We start from the raw sequence: 15692 nt of genomic DNA, 5'->3' as shown, positions 1-15692 counted from the left end.
ATAAATACTTTGTAAAGCATCTATAAACATTATTTAGATAGATAGTTAATACTTCAATGGTTAATAATTGGTTTCTGGTCCATTTATCTATATAATGTTTATAGGTGTTTTAAAGGTCCCATATCATGCTCATTTTCAGGTTCATGCTTGTATTTTGTGTTTTTACTAGAACATGTTTACATGCTGTAATGTTCAAACAACAAATTATTTTTCTCATACTGTCTGCCTGAATATACCTGTATTTTCCCCTTTGTCTGAAACGCTCTGTCTTAGTCCATTTCAATGGAATTGCAACGGAATGCCGTTGCTAGGCAACAGTTTGGGTCCATGTTTACTTCCCGTCAGCTGATGTTATTCACATACACTGCAACCAGGAAATAAACTGGGACCCATTTAGAATGTTTACGTTTAAAACCGTGAAACAGTCTAAATATTGTAGATTTGTGACATCACAAATGGACAGAAATGCTAACGGCTTGTTTCAAACGCACAATTTCTGAATACGAGCCGTGTGTGTTTCTCCGTATATTGAGCGTTTTGATAGTTTAACAGTATTTATATAACACTTAAACCTGCTTTATAATATAAAAGACATGAACATCTAACTTTTTACAAATCATCTGGTAATCACTAGCAAATACTTAATATAGTTTATAAAATGATACAATGTGTGCAACAATAAACTGTTAGTAGTTTACTAATTTAATCAGAATGTAAATGTTAGTCTCTTATCAGCTATGATATAATATATAATTTATAAACTAATTATTTCGTATTACACAATCTAATGATAAAATAACAGAAATTATAGCATTACTAATAATTAGTAAACATTGTTAATGATCACGTTCATTGTTTTTTAACAGTAAAATAACTATTAACTAAGTTTAGTTGTAAAGCAGTGCACTGCCAAAGCAGTGGCATTTGATGATCTTTGACTTCATGCTGTATGTCTGGTCCATATGGTTTCTGGCATTAGCATGCATCAGTGTGGGACGTTGACCTGTGTATGCCCCTCTCTATGCAGACACAGTCAAGGCAACAAAGATCAACTGTGTCCAGGAAGTGAACACAGGTTACCAGCCCATGTGTTTGCCCCGTAGCTACATACGCAGTAGTCCTGGCTCAATATGTGTATTAACCATGCCTTGTGATGGCATATTGAGAATAACTGAAGTGTTTTATTCCAAAAATGAGTCATCCCACCAGTTCAGTTTCATTTTGATACACTGATGACCTAAATCAGCTAGGACATTCTCAGTCAAGCTGTGCTCTGTCAAGCTCTTTCATTGTGTATAATGACTTAATCAGATGTCTCGACTGAATGCACAAATGCAATGCGTCATCAAATCTTACCATCCAATATTTGATTTGATTCAATAATATCTATTCTTGCAAAAAGTTCAACAGCATTAAAAATATGAATAGAAGAAAGCAACATTGTTCATGTAGTATCATTGTAGTAATTGCTACTTTTTTGTTTCAACTAGGTCTAATCATACAGACACTTCTGATGTAAATGGACTTGCATTTATAGAGCGCTTTTCTAGTCTTCCAACCACTCAAAGCTCTTTACACTACATGTCAGAATTTACCCATTCACACACTGAAGGCAGAGGCTGCTAAGGAGCCAACTTTGCCCATCAGGATCTAATCTAAATACTCATTCACACAACGATGGCGCAGCCTTCGAGAGCATTTTGGGGTTAAGTGTCTTGCTCAAGGACACATCGACATGTGACACTGGAATCAAACCAGCCTGGGATCGAACCACCGACCTTCTGATCGGTGGACGACCTGCTCTATACCCTCTTAGCCACAGCCTCTTGATACTGGTGATTGCGATGGTCATCAATATGTTTACAGAACTCCGTTGACTTTCTGTCTTTAAAAGACAGAGGCATGATCAGAGAGGGTTATTAAAGGTTCCATATTGTAAAAAGGTAAGATTTTCATATCGTTTATATTATAAAGCAGGTTTTAGTGCTATATAAATACTGTGAAAGTATCAAAATGCTAAATATACGGAGAAATACACACAGCCCGTTTTCAGAAATTGTGCGTTTGAAACAAGCTGTCAGGATTTCTGTCTATTTGTGATGTCACAAATATACAATATTTAGATTAGATTATTTATTACACAGTTTTAAATGTAAACATTCTAAATGTGTCTCAGTTTATTTCCTGTTGCAGTGTATGCAAAAGACATCAGCTAACAGGAAGTAAACATGGACCCAAACTGTTACTTAGTAACGTATTCCATTGCAATTCCGTTGCAATTCCGTTGAAATGCACTAAAACGGAGCGTTTCAGACAGAGGGTAAATACAGGTATATTCAGACAGACAGAATGAGCAAAATAAAGTATTTTTGAACATTAAAGCATGTAAACTTGTTCTAGTAGAAACACAAAATACAAGTATGAGCCTGAAAATGTGTATAATATGGGACCTTTAAAGCCCAATATCACAAAACATGTCTCAAAGAGCTGTACGTATAATGAAAACATCGATGAGCACCATTAGCAAAACAGACAAAAACGTATATAAGGCCTCGTCCACACTTGGAAGCTGTGTGGCGTGGCGGCTGTGTGGTTGATGCGACTTTCTGCTGCGTTTCTGCTGTTGCAGCTGCTGCTGCCAGCCCTTTCTTTCTAAATAGAGTTTGCCTTTCATAATGGCCATTTCATTTCATTATAAATATCGTTTATGTTTATTTTAGACAGAGAAAGGTTGAAAAACGTGTTGTAATTTGTGAATAATAATAATAATCCACAATTAAAACTCCGTACTATATTCATTCATGGAGCTCTCCAAGTCACTGCATGTTCTACAACACTGTCCTGCAAATATTGCAGAATGAAAGCCTCGTGTTAACAAATGAAGGAATTATGTCCACAGAAAAAAACACTTGAGGGCTTTTATTTTGAAATGAAAGCAGGAAGTGTTGATTTAAAAAATAAGTCTTTACTTTTTTTCCTCTCCGTAACATTTTCTACAGATATAAAGATCGAAACTGTAGTAATGTTGCTGGTATGATGTCACGTTGGAAACCTGTTTTCCAGAAACAAAAAAACGTGCAAAATGTTCAGGTGGTTAGTTGTCATTGCCAGCAGTACTATGATTTTTATTATGATATCTGTTGTTCCTGTGAACCGCACGGCTCGCGTCAAAAATAGCCGAGACCTTGAATCTCTAGAAGAAATGCAGCTGAGACGCAGCCGAGTCTCACACGGCTGCTCTAACCTGTCAACACGGATGCCGAAATAAAAAACAACAGGTTACTCAGCTGCCACGCGCTCCTGATGTTCCCAGTGTGGACGAGGCGTAAGTGAGATAAACTACATACAAAGCATTACAAACGGAAGAAATTTGACACACTCAATACATACAATAAAAACAGTAGCAGCATTAGCGTAATATACCAAAACATACAGAATTGTAAGTTGGAGACCATAGTTTAGACTAGAGGTGATAAGTAGGGTGGTGCAAATCCATGTATATATTCCAAAAGTTAAATTTACGATTTTGAAGTCTGATCTAGCATGTACAGGGAGCCAATGTAATGAAATAAGAACAGGGGTAATATGATGAAATTTTCTAGTTTTGGTTAATTTTCTAGCAGCAGTATTTTATACAAGTTTAAAGTTTACTAATAGTTGATTTAAGTAAGCCAGAGAAAAGTGTATTGCAGTAGTCAAGCCAAGATGAGACAAATGCATGAACAAGTGTTTCAGCATCATCATGGCAAGAATGGGACGGATCTTGGCAATGTTTCGTAAGTGGAAATATGCACTCTTAGTAATATTGTTGATATGTTCTTCAAAGGAGAGATTGGGATCAAATAGGAGACCAAGATTTCTAATAAAAGGGCTTTGTGGAATTGTGAAACCAGCGATTTTTAGAGTGAGATCACAGAATTTATTTCTAATTGGCTTTGTACCAAGAATTAGCATTTCAGGTTTTTCAGCATTTAAAAGAAGGAAGTTTAATGACATCCATTGTTTGATTTCTGATATGCATTCTTCCAGTTTCACCAGCTTATGACAGGCGTCCTGCTTAATGGAGATGTAAAGTTGAGTATCATCTGCATAGAAGGGAACCTAGTTTACTTACCTATTTATTAATGCACCAAGGGGCAACATGTAAATAGAGAAAAGAATAGGACCAAGCACAGATTCATGTGGCACACCATACCTGACCTTCTTGTGGTCTAATGAACAAGTTATTGTGTAACAATTACAGTTGTTCTGATACCAGTATCGGAAATGCTTCTTATACTGCCCAGAATTTGGGATTGTTTAACCGGATTATTTTATATTTTGTAATTTTTATATTATTAATTTATGTTCTTTGTAACTGACAAATTGAATAATACAAGGAAGTTTAAAAAAGGTTTTAACCTGAGTCAGGCCATACAACAAAGATAGTCAGATACTCAATATCAGCCGATAATGCAAGTTCAGGTAACGGAATCGGTATCGGGAAGCAAAAAATGGTATGGGAACATCTCTAGTAGCGACAACTGTGTGGGATCTGTCAGATAAGTATGATCTAAACCAGGAGAGAGCAGTGTCAGTGAGACCAATATGATTTTCTCGGCGATGTTATAGAATGTGATGATCAATCCCGTCAAAAGCTGTGCTGAGGTCTAAGGGTGCAATGTAGAAACTGAGCAAGAGTCAGAGCAGTTTCTTTTTGTTTTGACCTTGAGAGCATTTCATCTGTACATTTATACAAACCATCATTGGCATTTGATGATCTTAGACCTTACGCTATGTGTCTGGTCTGTACGGTTTGCATGTATCAGTGTGTCTGTCAGCTAAGTATGATCTGAACCAGGAGAGAGCAGTGTCAGTGAGACAAAATATGATTTTCTAGGCCATGTAACAGAATGTGATGATCAATCGTGACGAAAGCTGCGCTGAGGTCAGAGCGAATAGTAAGACATTTATCATTTCTGTCAGAGCTGTTTCTGTGCTGTCTAATTTTCCGAAGCCGGATTGATGAGGTTCATACAAGTTATTGGATGAGAGGTGATCTATTAGGAGTTCTGAAAAGAATGGCAGATTGGGGATTGGTCTGATCTGAAAGTCGTCGATAAAATCGGGGTCAAGGTTATGTTTCTTCAGGAGTGGCCGGATAACCCCGGTTTTAAAAGATGCGGCCACAATTCCTCTAATAACAGAGCTATTTATTATCTGTAGTAGTGGTGGGCTGAGATTTGGGAGAAAAGGTCTTTAATAAACTTAAAAGGAATAGGATAGAGTAAACGAGTAGTAGGTTTGGAGGAGAGCACCAGTTTTGAGAGTGTATCGGGGAGATAATGTCAAAATGGGTGAGTTTGCAAGAAGAAATCTGTTCAGATATAAACGCCCTGTCCTGGGATGGAATTGAAGATGTGGAGAATATTATTTTTCTAGGGCTGTCAAAGTTACCGCGATAATAACGCGTTAACGCAAATTTGTTTTACCAGCATTAATCTCTTAAAACATTAACGCAACTTGTGATTTATAGGTTGTAGCGCGCTCAGTTTTAAAGCTAGAGTGAAGATACTGGTATCATATGAAGCTAGAAAACCTAAGGAATCCATTGGTACGTCATTGTAAGACAAGCTAACGTTGTATGACAAATAGGGCTGTCAAAGTTAACGCGAATGCCTTAATGCTAATTTGTTTTAATTCCACTATTTTCTTTAACACATTAACGCAATTGTTAGGTTGTAGCGGGCTCAGTTTTAAAGCTAGAGTGACCATGTCATATTAGCTTGTCACAAAGGAGGCTAAATAACGCTCCAAACTTGCGCTAAATTTTGTCATGGCCATTTTCAAAGGGGTCCCTTGACCTCTGACCTCAAGATATGTGAATGAAAATGGGTTACTATGGGTACCCACGAGTCTCCCCTTTACCGACATGCCCACTTTATGATAATCACATGCAGTTTGGGTCAAGTCATAGTCAAGTCAGCACACTGACACACTGACAGCTGTTGTTGCCTGTTGGGCTGCAGTTTGCCATGTTGTGATTTGAGCATATTGTTTTATGCTAAATGCAACACCTGTGAGGGTTTCTGGACAATATTTGTCATTGTTCTGTGTTGTTAATTGATTTCCAATAATAAATTTATACACACATTTGCATAAAGCAGCATATTTGTCCACTCCCATGTTGATTAGAGCGTTAGATACTTCACAAATCTCCCTTTAAGGTACGTTTTGAACAGATAAAAAATGTCTGCTTCATTTGTGATTAACTATGGAAAATCATGCAATTGATCACGATTAAATATTGAATCGATTGACAGCCCTAATTTTTACTGTTGTTTCTATTCTGATGTTGTAGAAATGTACTTTTCTATTTTTTCTTATTGCTTTTCTATTCTGCCCGGTGTTAATATTATCTTTATTATAATGTTGTAATTTTGAGCAAACTCTGCCAAAAAATTTCCTTCGGGATTCATAATAATAATACAATTTTCATGCTTTTTGGATTTTGTGAGCTGACTCAGAATCGTAGAAGGATAAGAATTGCGATTCATTTCTTTGTTTCTTTCGTACACTTTTATTGAAAATAAGAAATAAGGATATAAATTGTCAGCATTTTATAGTGAATGTGAACACAATTTAAAACCTCACTATTCAACATTCTGTATTCAATATTCACATTGAGAATGGATCAAATGAGTAAAGTATGATGTGAAAGAGGTTGCTCGTAGTCAGGAAAACACAAAAATAATACAGACTCTGCAGTTCCTCTCCGCTCTACGGGACATTTCAGCCTTTTTCCAGCAAATATTATATCTATATATGTGTGTCACAGTGGGGTTGCTCATATTAAAGAAGATGAATGTATTTCTTTTCATATACCACTCCAATGTCAAGGCAATGTACTGTATATTAGCACAACCCCTGTTCCTTTGATGTAGTGCTTGTTCATCTTGACATGATGAGAGATGGAGTCTGCTTACACAGTCTCTTTGGACCAAAAGGTGCTGGAGTCCTGCAGCAAACCTTTGGATTAATTGAGCAAAATGTCTTGCAGATAAAAAAACAAAAAACGATCAAAAACCAAAAAAATGTTTTTTTTGGACAAACCCACTGGATTCCAAACCGGGTATTAACTATTTATAGACACTTTACAAAGTATGCCATATAATACCTTTAAGAAGTTATCAGAATCATCAGTTGCAACTTTATAATAACCATCCAAATAATATTTCTAGATGATTTACAAACCAATTATTAACCATTGACAAAGTTACCAATATCTATTTATGTATATTTATAGATGTTTCACAAACAGTTTCTTTAAATTTTACAAATAATATCTTACCAAATACTTACATATTTCTATAAAATGTTCTAATGTGTGCAACAATGAACTGTTAACTTGGCCTCCGTCTTTCTTATAGACAATGGTTCACGTCGATTGGTGGGGGTTGCCCTTCCTCGAGTGGCTGTGGAGTCCAATCCTTGACTGGCAATCCTTCCTGCACTTGCTGCATATGTAGTCTGTGGCTTGGTGGGGTCGCTGGCATAAGTTTTCCTCATTTGCCTCGTCTCTTCCAGTCGGTTCTGTTGTTCCTCCTCGGCTCTTTCGCAGCCTTCTTTCACCAGTCTTCTCCACTTGGGTTTGTCTGCTGCGGCTTCTTCCCAAGTGTCCACATTGATGGAGGTCGTGCTTACAGACGTCTCTGAAGCGTAGGGTGAGGGCGGCCGATGGGTCTGGTGCCGAGAACGAGTTGTCCGTGAAGAAGGTCCTTGGGGAGTGTGCCTGTTCCCATGCGGCGAACGTGGCCGAGCCATCTGAGACGGCGTTTAGACAGGAAGCTATGGATGGAGGTGAGTTTAGCTCTCGCACTTCCGTGTTGGTGAATCGTGTCTTCCCACGAGATGCCCGTGATGTTGCGGAGACTCCTTTAAGTGAAATGTATTCAGTCTGGCTTCTTGTCGGGCGTATGCAGGCCAGGTTACGCTGCCATACAATAAAGTGCTAAGAACGCAAGCGCCGTAGACCCTCACTTTGGTGTTGAGTTGCAGGTTGTTATTGTCCCATACGTGCTTGTTTAGCCTGACCCATGACGGTTGCAGCGGCTTTACCAATTTGGGCGTCGATTTCGTGGTCAAGTGAAAGATCGTTGGAGATGGTGGACCCTAGATACCGGAAAGTATCCACTGATGTCAGGGTCGCATCATTGATGGTGATCGTTGGTGGTGGTGCAATGACATCTTGACCCAACACTACAGTCTTTTTTATGGTGATGGTGAGGGAGAAATCACGGCATGCCTCGGCAAAGTTATCGAACAGTTAATTAAGTCCTGCGTGTACCTTCCTCTGGTTTGGTCATACGTGAAATTCTACAATTTTATAACTGCTTATGAAATCCATTGAAAGTCAGGTCAGACAGGTTTAATAAAAATGCTATGGGTTTAACTCTCATGACTGAATGGATGTTACCTTCATGCCATACAAACATACCTACACATATATTAAAATAACTCCAATTGGAAAGTCTATACAAATTATGTTTGGATATTAAAAATGAGTTTTAGGCGTTATGCAACTGAAATCATGTAATTACATGTTTTTCCACCTTGTTTAACACTTGATGTCACCTTCAGTGCTGTAATCCTCACTAATCCTCCCCTGGTTGACCTGTTCTCTCATTAAGCTCTTTAGTGGGATTCAGAAGGACATGTTGTGCTCTTCTTCATCATCATGAAAATTGTAATATAATAAATCAATATTTTAAAGCGTCTAAAGCTGGCAATTATATCTCAAATCAAGTTGCTGCTTCTTCAAGTTCAAAACACTGCTCAAAATAAATACAAGTAGCAGTGATATTTGGAGCTGACAATAACCTTATCTTGTCCAGGAGTGCATCCGTAACAGACAGCATCCGGATCAAGAGGGGCCAAACACATTACCATTATGAATATTCTCCATTATTGAAATTAGTTTTTGCCCCGGGGAACTTAAAGATGATGGAGTTCATTCAGCTGATTGATTTAGTTGGCACCGTGTGTCCATCTGACACTCTGGTCCGGAGAAAGTCGTCTTGACATCTACGGACCAGATGCCATGAAATTTGGTATGAACATTCATGGTTCCCAGAGGATGTTTTTCTAAGCGTTGTAGTGACTGCCAATCTTTTCTTAAGCATTCAGTAATTTCACTGGACCAATTCATTAGAAATACAGGTGGGTGTTGCTACCTGCTGGACATTGCCTGCCGTCACCATGTCAGATCTGACGATGCCAGCGCCATAAACTCTTGCAGTGTCTTGGTCGGGTGACTGGCAAGACTACACGTATGAGCACGACCAATCATGGCACGTCGTATTCCGCGATCATGCGCGAGTTCAGACATCATCGGGGAGGCGGTTGAAGCAACTCTCAATCATGGCGACAGAAGCGTTGTGTGTGATGCTGGTGGTCTTGTGTTGCGAAAAGAAAAAGTAAAGAAAGAAAAAAGGGTTGTGGATGCGCTCCTGGGTGGCACAGAGAGGACGGTATGGGCTGTCCATACTTCAGTCAGTTTCGTTGTCCCACCTGACAGCAGCAAACTTGGCATCCCTCCTCCTTACCGCCATGTTTGTTTATTACCAAGTGACCTGACTTGCGACTGCGCGCTGGAGAGAGCACCTGATTGGTCAACACAAAGGAACACGTCGTTGGAGATGTCACACTAGGTGTGTCAAGACGAAAAATTCTGACAGGTTAGACTTTTCCTCGGGGTGTCGTGGGGCGTCCCAGAAGTGGCGTCAGTTGTCGTGTACTATGACACACTACACGAGATAAGAGAATCGATTTTCGCACATGACACTCATTTATCGTTCCCGATCCCCTACGAAGGCCGTGTCGGGCTATAATCGGGCTGATATTGTGTAGTCTGAACCGGGCATTACACCCGGTACGTCTCTTGGTGGCGGAGCAGTGGAAGGGACGTCTCCCTCCCACTCCCTGCAACTGGCCTTCGGGTTAACCGGTACCCCAACTCCTATCCTTCCTCCTCAACCACAGCCAAAAATTGCCCCTTCTCTGCTTCCGCTGCCAGTCTCTTTGAGCGCCCGCTGGAGTTTCGCCGCTGTTATTCCCATCACGCGGAGTAGCCGTGAAGTTGATTGCGCAGACATAGCCCCGGCACCCCACCTCCACGGGGTAGATAGATGGTGGTCCTCCAGCCCGCCTCCCTGCACTCAGCAGTCAGATCTGAGTACTTCATCCCCTTCTTCCGTTCGTGGGCAGCCTCAGCTCCATCCTCCCATGGAACGGTGAGCTCAATGAGGGTGACAGACTTGGAAGCCTTGGAAGCCTTGGAAGCCTTGGACCATACGACAATGTCGGGGCGGAGAGACGTGTTATTTCCCTAGGGAACTGAAGCTGTGCTCCGATGTTCGACTCTCATGCTCCACTCCTTGCCAGGGGAGTGAAGCCTTGATGGTGCCCCTTGGGCAGGTGTTTTCGGAGCCCCCTCCAGGCCTGACGAACTGGACGAGCTGTTTCCCTGCAGGAGGCTGTATGGTGTTTGTCTCCTGCTTGCAGGTTTCAAGAATCTTCAGCTTCCTCAGGACCTTGTCATGTCGCCATCTGTAGCGCCTCTTGGATCAGTGCAGTCTTGCATCCTGACAGGATGTGTTGTAGGCTTAATGATACTGCACAGGGAGCAGCTCTCCTCGTTGCTGAACCACTGGTGGAGGTTTTGAGGGCAAGTAGAACCTGGTGGCCCCGTTTCAATGAAATTCGTTGTGTTTGTTGATGACCCCTGAGGATGAATCCTAATCTGCTAACAGTAAACTTTCCCCTTGTGTCACCACCAAGCAAAATATAATAGGCCCCTACAAATACACTATTTATTAGAAGTGGGAAAAAACATTGCGTTTTTTTTTTTTTTTTACGATTTTGAAGTGGATTTTTGTAATGCCAGAATCGACATATTTGCTTCATTTGAGTCTATGCGGAGATTGAAGGAAGTTACCGCTTTTATTGTTGAAGTCCGTATCCGTCAACCAAAACAAACAAAGCCAAAACGATAAAGTAGAAAAAGGCGGAGGATCCGCGTGGTAACATGTTAAATCCAGCATGGTAAACACTATACATCCAGTAAAGGAAGGATACACTTTGGGTTTCACACATTGACAGGAAAAGCAGAGTTAGACATCACGGCTAAAGCTGCATGCTAACTTGTCGCGGACAGGAAACGTTATCGTATCGCGGTAAAGTTGCAGTCGAGCCGGCTGTCGCAAATGGGCCAACGCTACAACTGTAGCGGCCCCAGAATCATCTTGTAGTGCACGGTTTAGCTGTAAATGAGAATGTTTGTGTCGCGGCCGCCATTGTAAAATCTGTTGAAGGAACGCCAAGTACCGGAGCACAGCCAATAGGAACGCTCTCTCTCTCTGGAATGACCTGTGATTGGTCAAAGTCTTCCGTCATGAGCTATATCTTCTAAAGCCAGAAAACAGAGCCATGAGGAGGTGCAGAAGTCTAGTTATCTCTCAGAACACGTGAATTACAATATGCTGAAAGGTTATTATGGAATTTTTACCCAATGATGCCAAAAATATACTGCCGAGTGCTGCTTTAAATTCTGTACTAGACAAATTTCCCTTTAAGGTACATTTTTCAAAAGATAAAAAATGTGCGATGAATTGCGATTAAATAATTTAATCATTTGACAGCCCTATTGTTTTCATAATATTGCATGCCGTGTTAGTAATCTTCACCTATTGAATACATGTAAAAGAAACCCTGGAGTGAATCTTGAAAAATGTAACAAGCCCTTAGTGAAGTGGGAGGAAGAATCCATCAAGTCAGTTGCTCCCCCAAACAAACTGTGCGTGCTTGCTGGGAGTGACCGGGTTAGATCCGACTGTGGGAGTGCCAAATTTCAGCTCTGTACATCCAGTATTTTCCATTTATGCAATAATCCTTTCTGCTGCTTCCATGCTGTACAAGCCAAAGGCCAAACAAAACAACTGCCTGATTTGAAGAGCTTGAAAGTCTCTTCGCCGTTATTGCCATGACTCAGAATCAGTAAATACTGTTAAGTCTCCGAAACATGTGAGCGACTGTGTGTGCATGCCCCGCTGGGTTTTCCAGTGATCCCAAGAAAAAGTCTTGGCTCATCGCATCTCATGCAAACTTGCCTTGAGGGGTTTGGATGCTTATCCCTTTTAAATGCCGCTCGGGCTTGGTATGCCACATGGCTCTTGGCCCTGTGCTGCTCTCTAGGACGAGGGTCCACATCTGACACACAACACAACATCGACAATCAGAGATTCACGGTGGCTTGCTGCAATAACGACTACACTGGAGCCTTGTGTTGAAGTCAAGAACCCTTGTTGTTGTGTGAAGGCTATATATCCAACATAAAGGATAAGGCTGGTCCAATGACAACACCATAGCTACCATAGCATTCACACTTAAGACACAACTGTGACCTTTCAAGGAAGCTTTGATACAATAATTACTAGTATTGCTTTGTGTAGATGTCACTTCCCTTTTTATGATGTTCAGTAATGAGGCACTAGTCACACATTGTCACAAGCGCTGTCACATGTAGTCCTGCTTTGTCTCCTTTGAATATTCTGGGAAAGGAGAAAGGCTCTTTTGTTATTTTATCTATCTATCTATCGATGTATCTATCTATCTACCTATCTATCTATCTATATATCTATATATTTATAATGTATCTATAAATAGTTAATCACGATTAATCACAAAATAATTGCAAATTTGTTATCTGTTCAAAATGTACCTTAAAGGGAGATTTGTCAAGTATTTAATACTCTTATCAACATGGGAGTGGGCAAATTTGCTGCTTTATGTAAACATATGTATATATTTATTATTGGAAATCAATTAACAACCCAAAATTATGACAAATATTGTCCAGAAACCCTCACAGGTACTGCATTTAGCAGTGTGCTGACTTGACTATGACTTGCCCCCAAACTGCATGTGATTATCATAAAGTGGGCATGTCTGTAAAGGGGAGACTCGTGGGTACCCATAGAACCCATTTACATTCACATACCTTGAGGTCAGAAGTCAAGGGGACCCCTTTGAAAATGGCCGTGCCAGTTTTTCCTCTCCAAAATTTAGTGTAAGTTTGGAGCGTTATTTAGCCTCCTTTTCGACAAGTTAGTATGACATGGTTGGTACCGATGGATTCATCAGGTTTTTAAGTTTGAGACCAGTATCTTCTCTCTAGCTTTGATGATTGGCGTTTTTTTTGCGTTGATGCGTTATTATAACGTTAACTTTGAAAGCCCTAAAATGTATATATGTACAGTATGTTTATAGAACATAGTCTCACGGCAGTCCGTGAAATAGTTACGAAATTTAATTTATTTGATTCATGTACATAGACACGAATTTCCCTTTTTTTCTTGACACTTTTAACAACGTATTTTTCATGCTTTTTCCTACGAATGTCTAGCAACACGTGATGCACGTGTCAGTTGCCGCTCCAGTCTTTTCAAAATAAAACGACTTATTTAGGTTTAGGAATAGATTGACTTGGTTAGGGTTAGGCAACAAAACTACTTAGTTAGGTTTAGGAACAGATCGACTTGGTTAGGCTTAGGCAACAAACTACTTAGTTAGGTTTAGGAACAGATCGACTTGGTTGGGCTTAGGCAACAAACTACTAAGTTAGGTTTAGGAACAGATCGACTTGGTTAGGCTTAGGCAACAAACTACCTAGTTAGGTTTAGGAATAGATCGACTTGGTTAGGCTTAGGCAACAAACTACTTAGTTAGGTTTAGGAATAGATCGATTTGGTTAGGCTTAGGCAACAAACTACTAAGTTAGGTTTAGGAATAGATCGACTTGGTTAGGTTTAGGCAACAAAACTCCTTAGTTAGGTTTAGGAATAGATCGACTTGGTTAGGCTTAGGCAAAAAACGACTTAGTTAGGTTGAGGAAAAGTTCGCGGTTTGAGTTAAAAAAGCACCGGAAGTGCCGCGACTTATGTATGGAAGTTACGTGACAAAAACTACTTAAGATAGCTTGAAGAAAAGATCATGTTTTGAGTTTAAATAACTCTGGAAGTGCCGTAACTTAAATGCGGAAGTTACGGGACAAATAAATCAACTCTGACTTTTGGTTTCACATGGGACACAAACACCGGTCTCCTGTGTTTTTTGATTTTTATTCAAGTTTAAAGAAAAATGGTTTTGATGAAATATTTTGTCAAAAACATGGAATGGAATCATACGTTTCATCGCACTTGTAGAAGCCGTTAGTTGCACTGTTGAGGAATACTAGCTGCCAGTTGCCTACACATAACAGAGTAAACGTTGGTTCTGTAGGTGATCTGTGTTGGATAAATGGTTGTGGAGATGGTGAGAGGTGGAGAATAAGCCTTTAACCTTATAATCAAATCATTTTGCAACCCCACTCACTCCCACTCCTCTTTTTTATCCTTCCCTTTCCTGTTTGTATCTCGTTCTTTTATCTCCCTCCTCCTCGTCATCTTCGTCCTTCCCCCTTCTCTGTCCTTGCAGTGACGGGAAAGCCCTTCTTCGTCGTATCTTGTTTCGCCCACCGCTGGTTGTTCGGCTGGGAGGGCTGTCGTTTCTACGGCTGGGCAGGCTTCTTCTTTGGTTGTGGGAGCCTCATCACGATGACCGTGGTCAGTCTGGACCGGTACCTCAAGATCTGCCATCTCAGTTACGGTACGTCAGGTTTGGGTTGCGAATGTTATGCATCATGTCAAACAGGGAATGTTTTGGCCTGGTCTTGCACACGTTACAACTATGTAACAGTTTTTCCTTGCCTGATTTTGGAGCGTTATTTAGCTTCCTTCATGACAAGCTAGTATGACACGGTTGGTACCAATGGATTCCTTAGGTTTTTCTAGTATCATATGGTACCAGTATTTTCACTTTAGCTTTAAAACTGAACCCAATACAGCCTCTGAAAGACAGTAAAGTTGGTTGGGACCCGCGATTAGGGTACCGTTTATCAAAGTTTGGGAGATCTACCACAAACAACCACTGAGTTACTGAGGCTGAACAAATGGTGTTACTTTCGTCCCCACTCTCCCCTGCTGAAATTATTATAGTTCAGAGACACATCGTTCTTATGCAACTGCACTCAACAAAGCAGCAGAAAGCAGGCGCACACAACTTAAACTCCTCCCAGGTTTAGTTTAAACCTTCTTTGCACATTGTCAACCAGCCTCATTGAATTTGCAAATTAAGTTTCTGTCGTCTCTCTCACCACAAGTCTTTTCCTTCCCTCTTCCTGTAGGCACATGGCTAAAACGCCACCACGCCTTCCTGTGCCTGGTCTTCGTGTGGGTGTATGCGGCGTTCTGGGCCACCATGCCCCTGGTCGGCTGGGGGAACTACGCCCCGGAGCCCTTCGGGACCTCCTGCACATTGGACTGGTGGCTGGCGCAGGCCTCCGTGTCGGGCCAGTGCTTCGTCATGGCCATCCTGTTCTTCTGTCTCGTCCTCCCCACGGGCATCATCGTCTTCTCCTACGTCATGATCATCTTCAAGGTCAAGTCCTCCGCGAAGGAGATATCGCACTTTGACGCCCGCATCAAAAACAGCCACAACCTTGAGATGAAACTGACAAAGGTAAGGGTAGAGGTGGGAGGCAAAGAAAAAAAGTGCAGGACAGAGAGAAAAGTGGAGAAGAGAAAAAAGAAATGACTCAAAAAGGAATAGTGTTGTCT

The 15692-nt window shown here is 40.8% G+C and overlaps 1 protein-coding gene across 1 annotated transcript in view; it reads left to right on the top strand.

Annotated features, from left to right (window-relative positions):
- The window catches only part of opn5 (opsin 5), a 54250-nt gene that overhangs the window by 32003 nt on the left and 6555 nt on the right, over positions 1-15692 (top strand). The window contains exons 4-5 of the mRNA XM_037751507.1: positions 14512-14682; positions 15260-15594. Coding sequence (XP_037607435.1) covers positions 14512-14682; positions 15260-15594 — 506 coding nt within the window. The remainder of the gene's footprint in view (positions 1-14511; positions 14683-15259; positions 15595-15692) is intronic.

Source organism: Sebastes umbrosus, chromosome 18, assembly GCF_015220745.1.
Source record: "Sebastes umbrosus isolate fSebUmb1 chromosome 18, fSebUmb1.pri, whole genome shotgun sequence".
NCBI classification, from domain to species: Eukaryota; Metazoa; Chordata; class Actinopteri; order Perciformes; family Sebastidae; genus Sebastes; species Sebastes umbrosus.
This window is presented reverse-complemented; position numbering and strand designations above follow the sequence as displayed.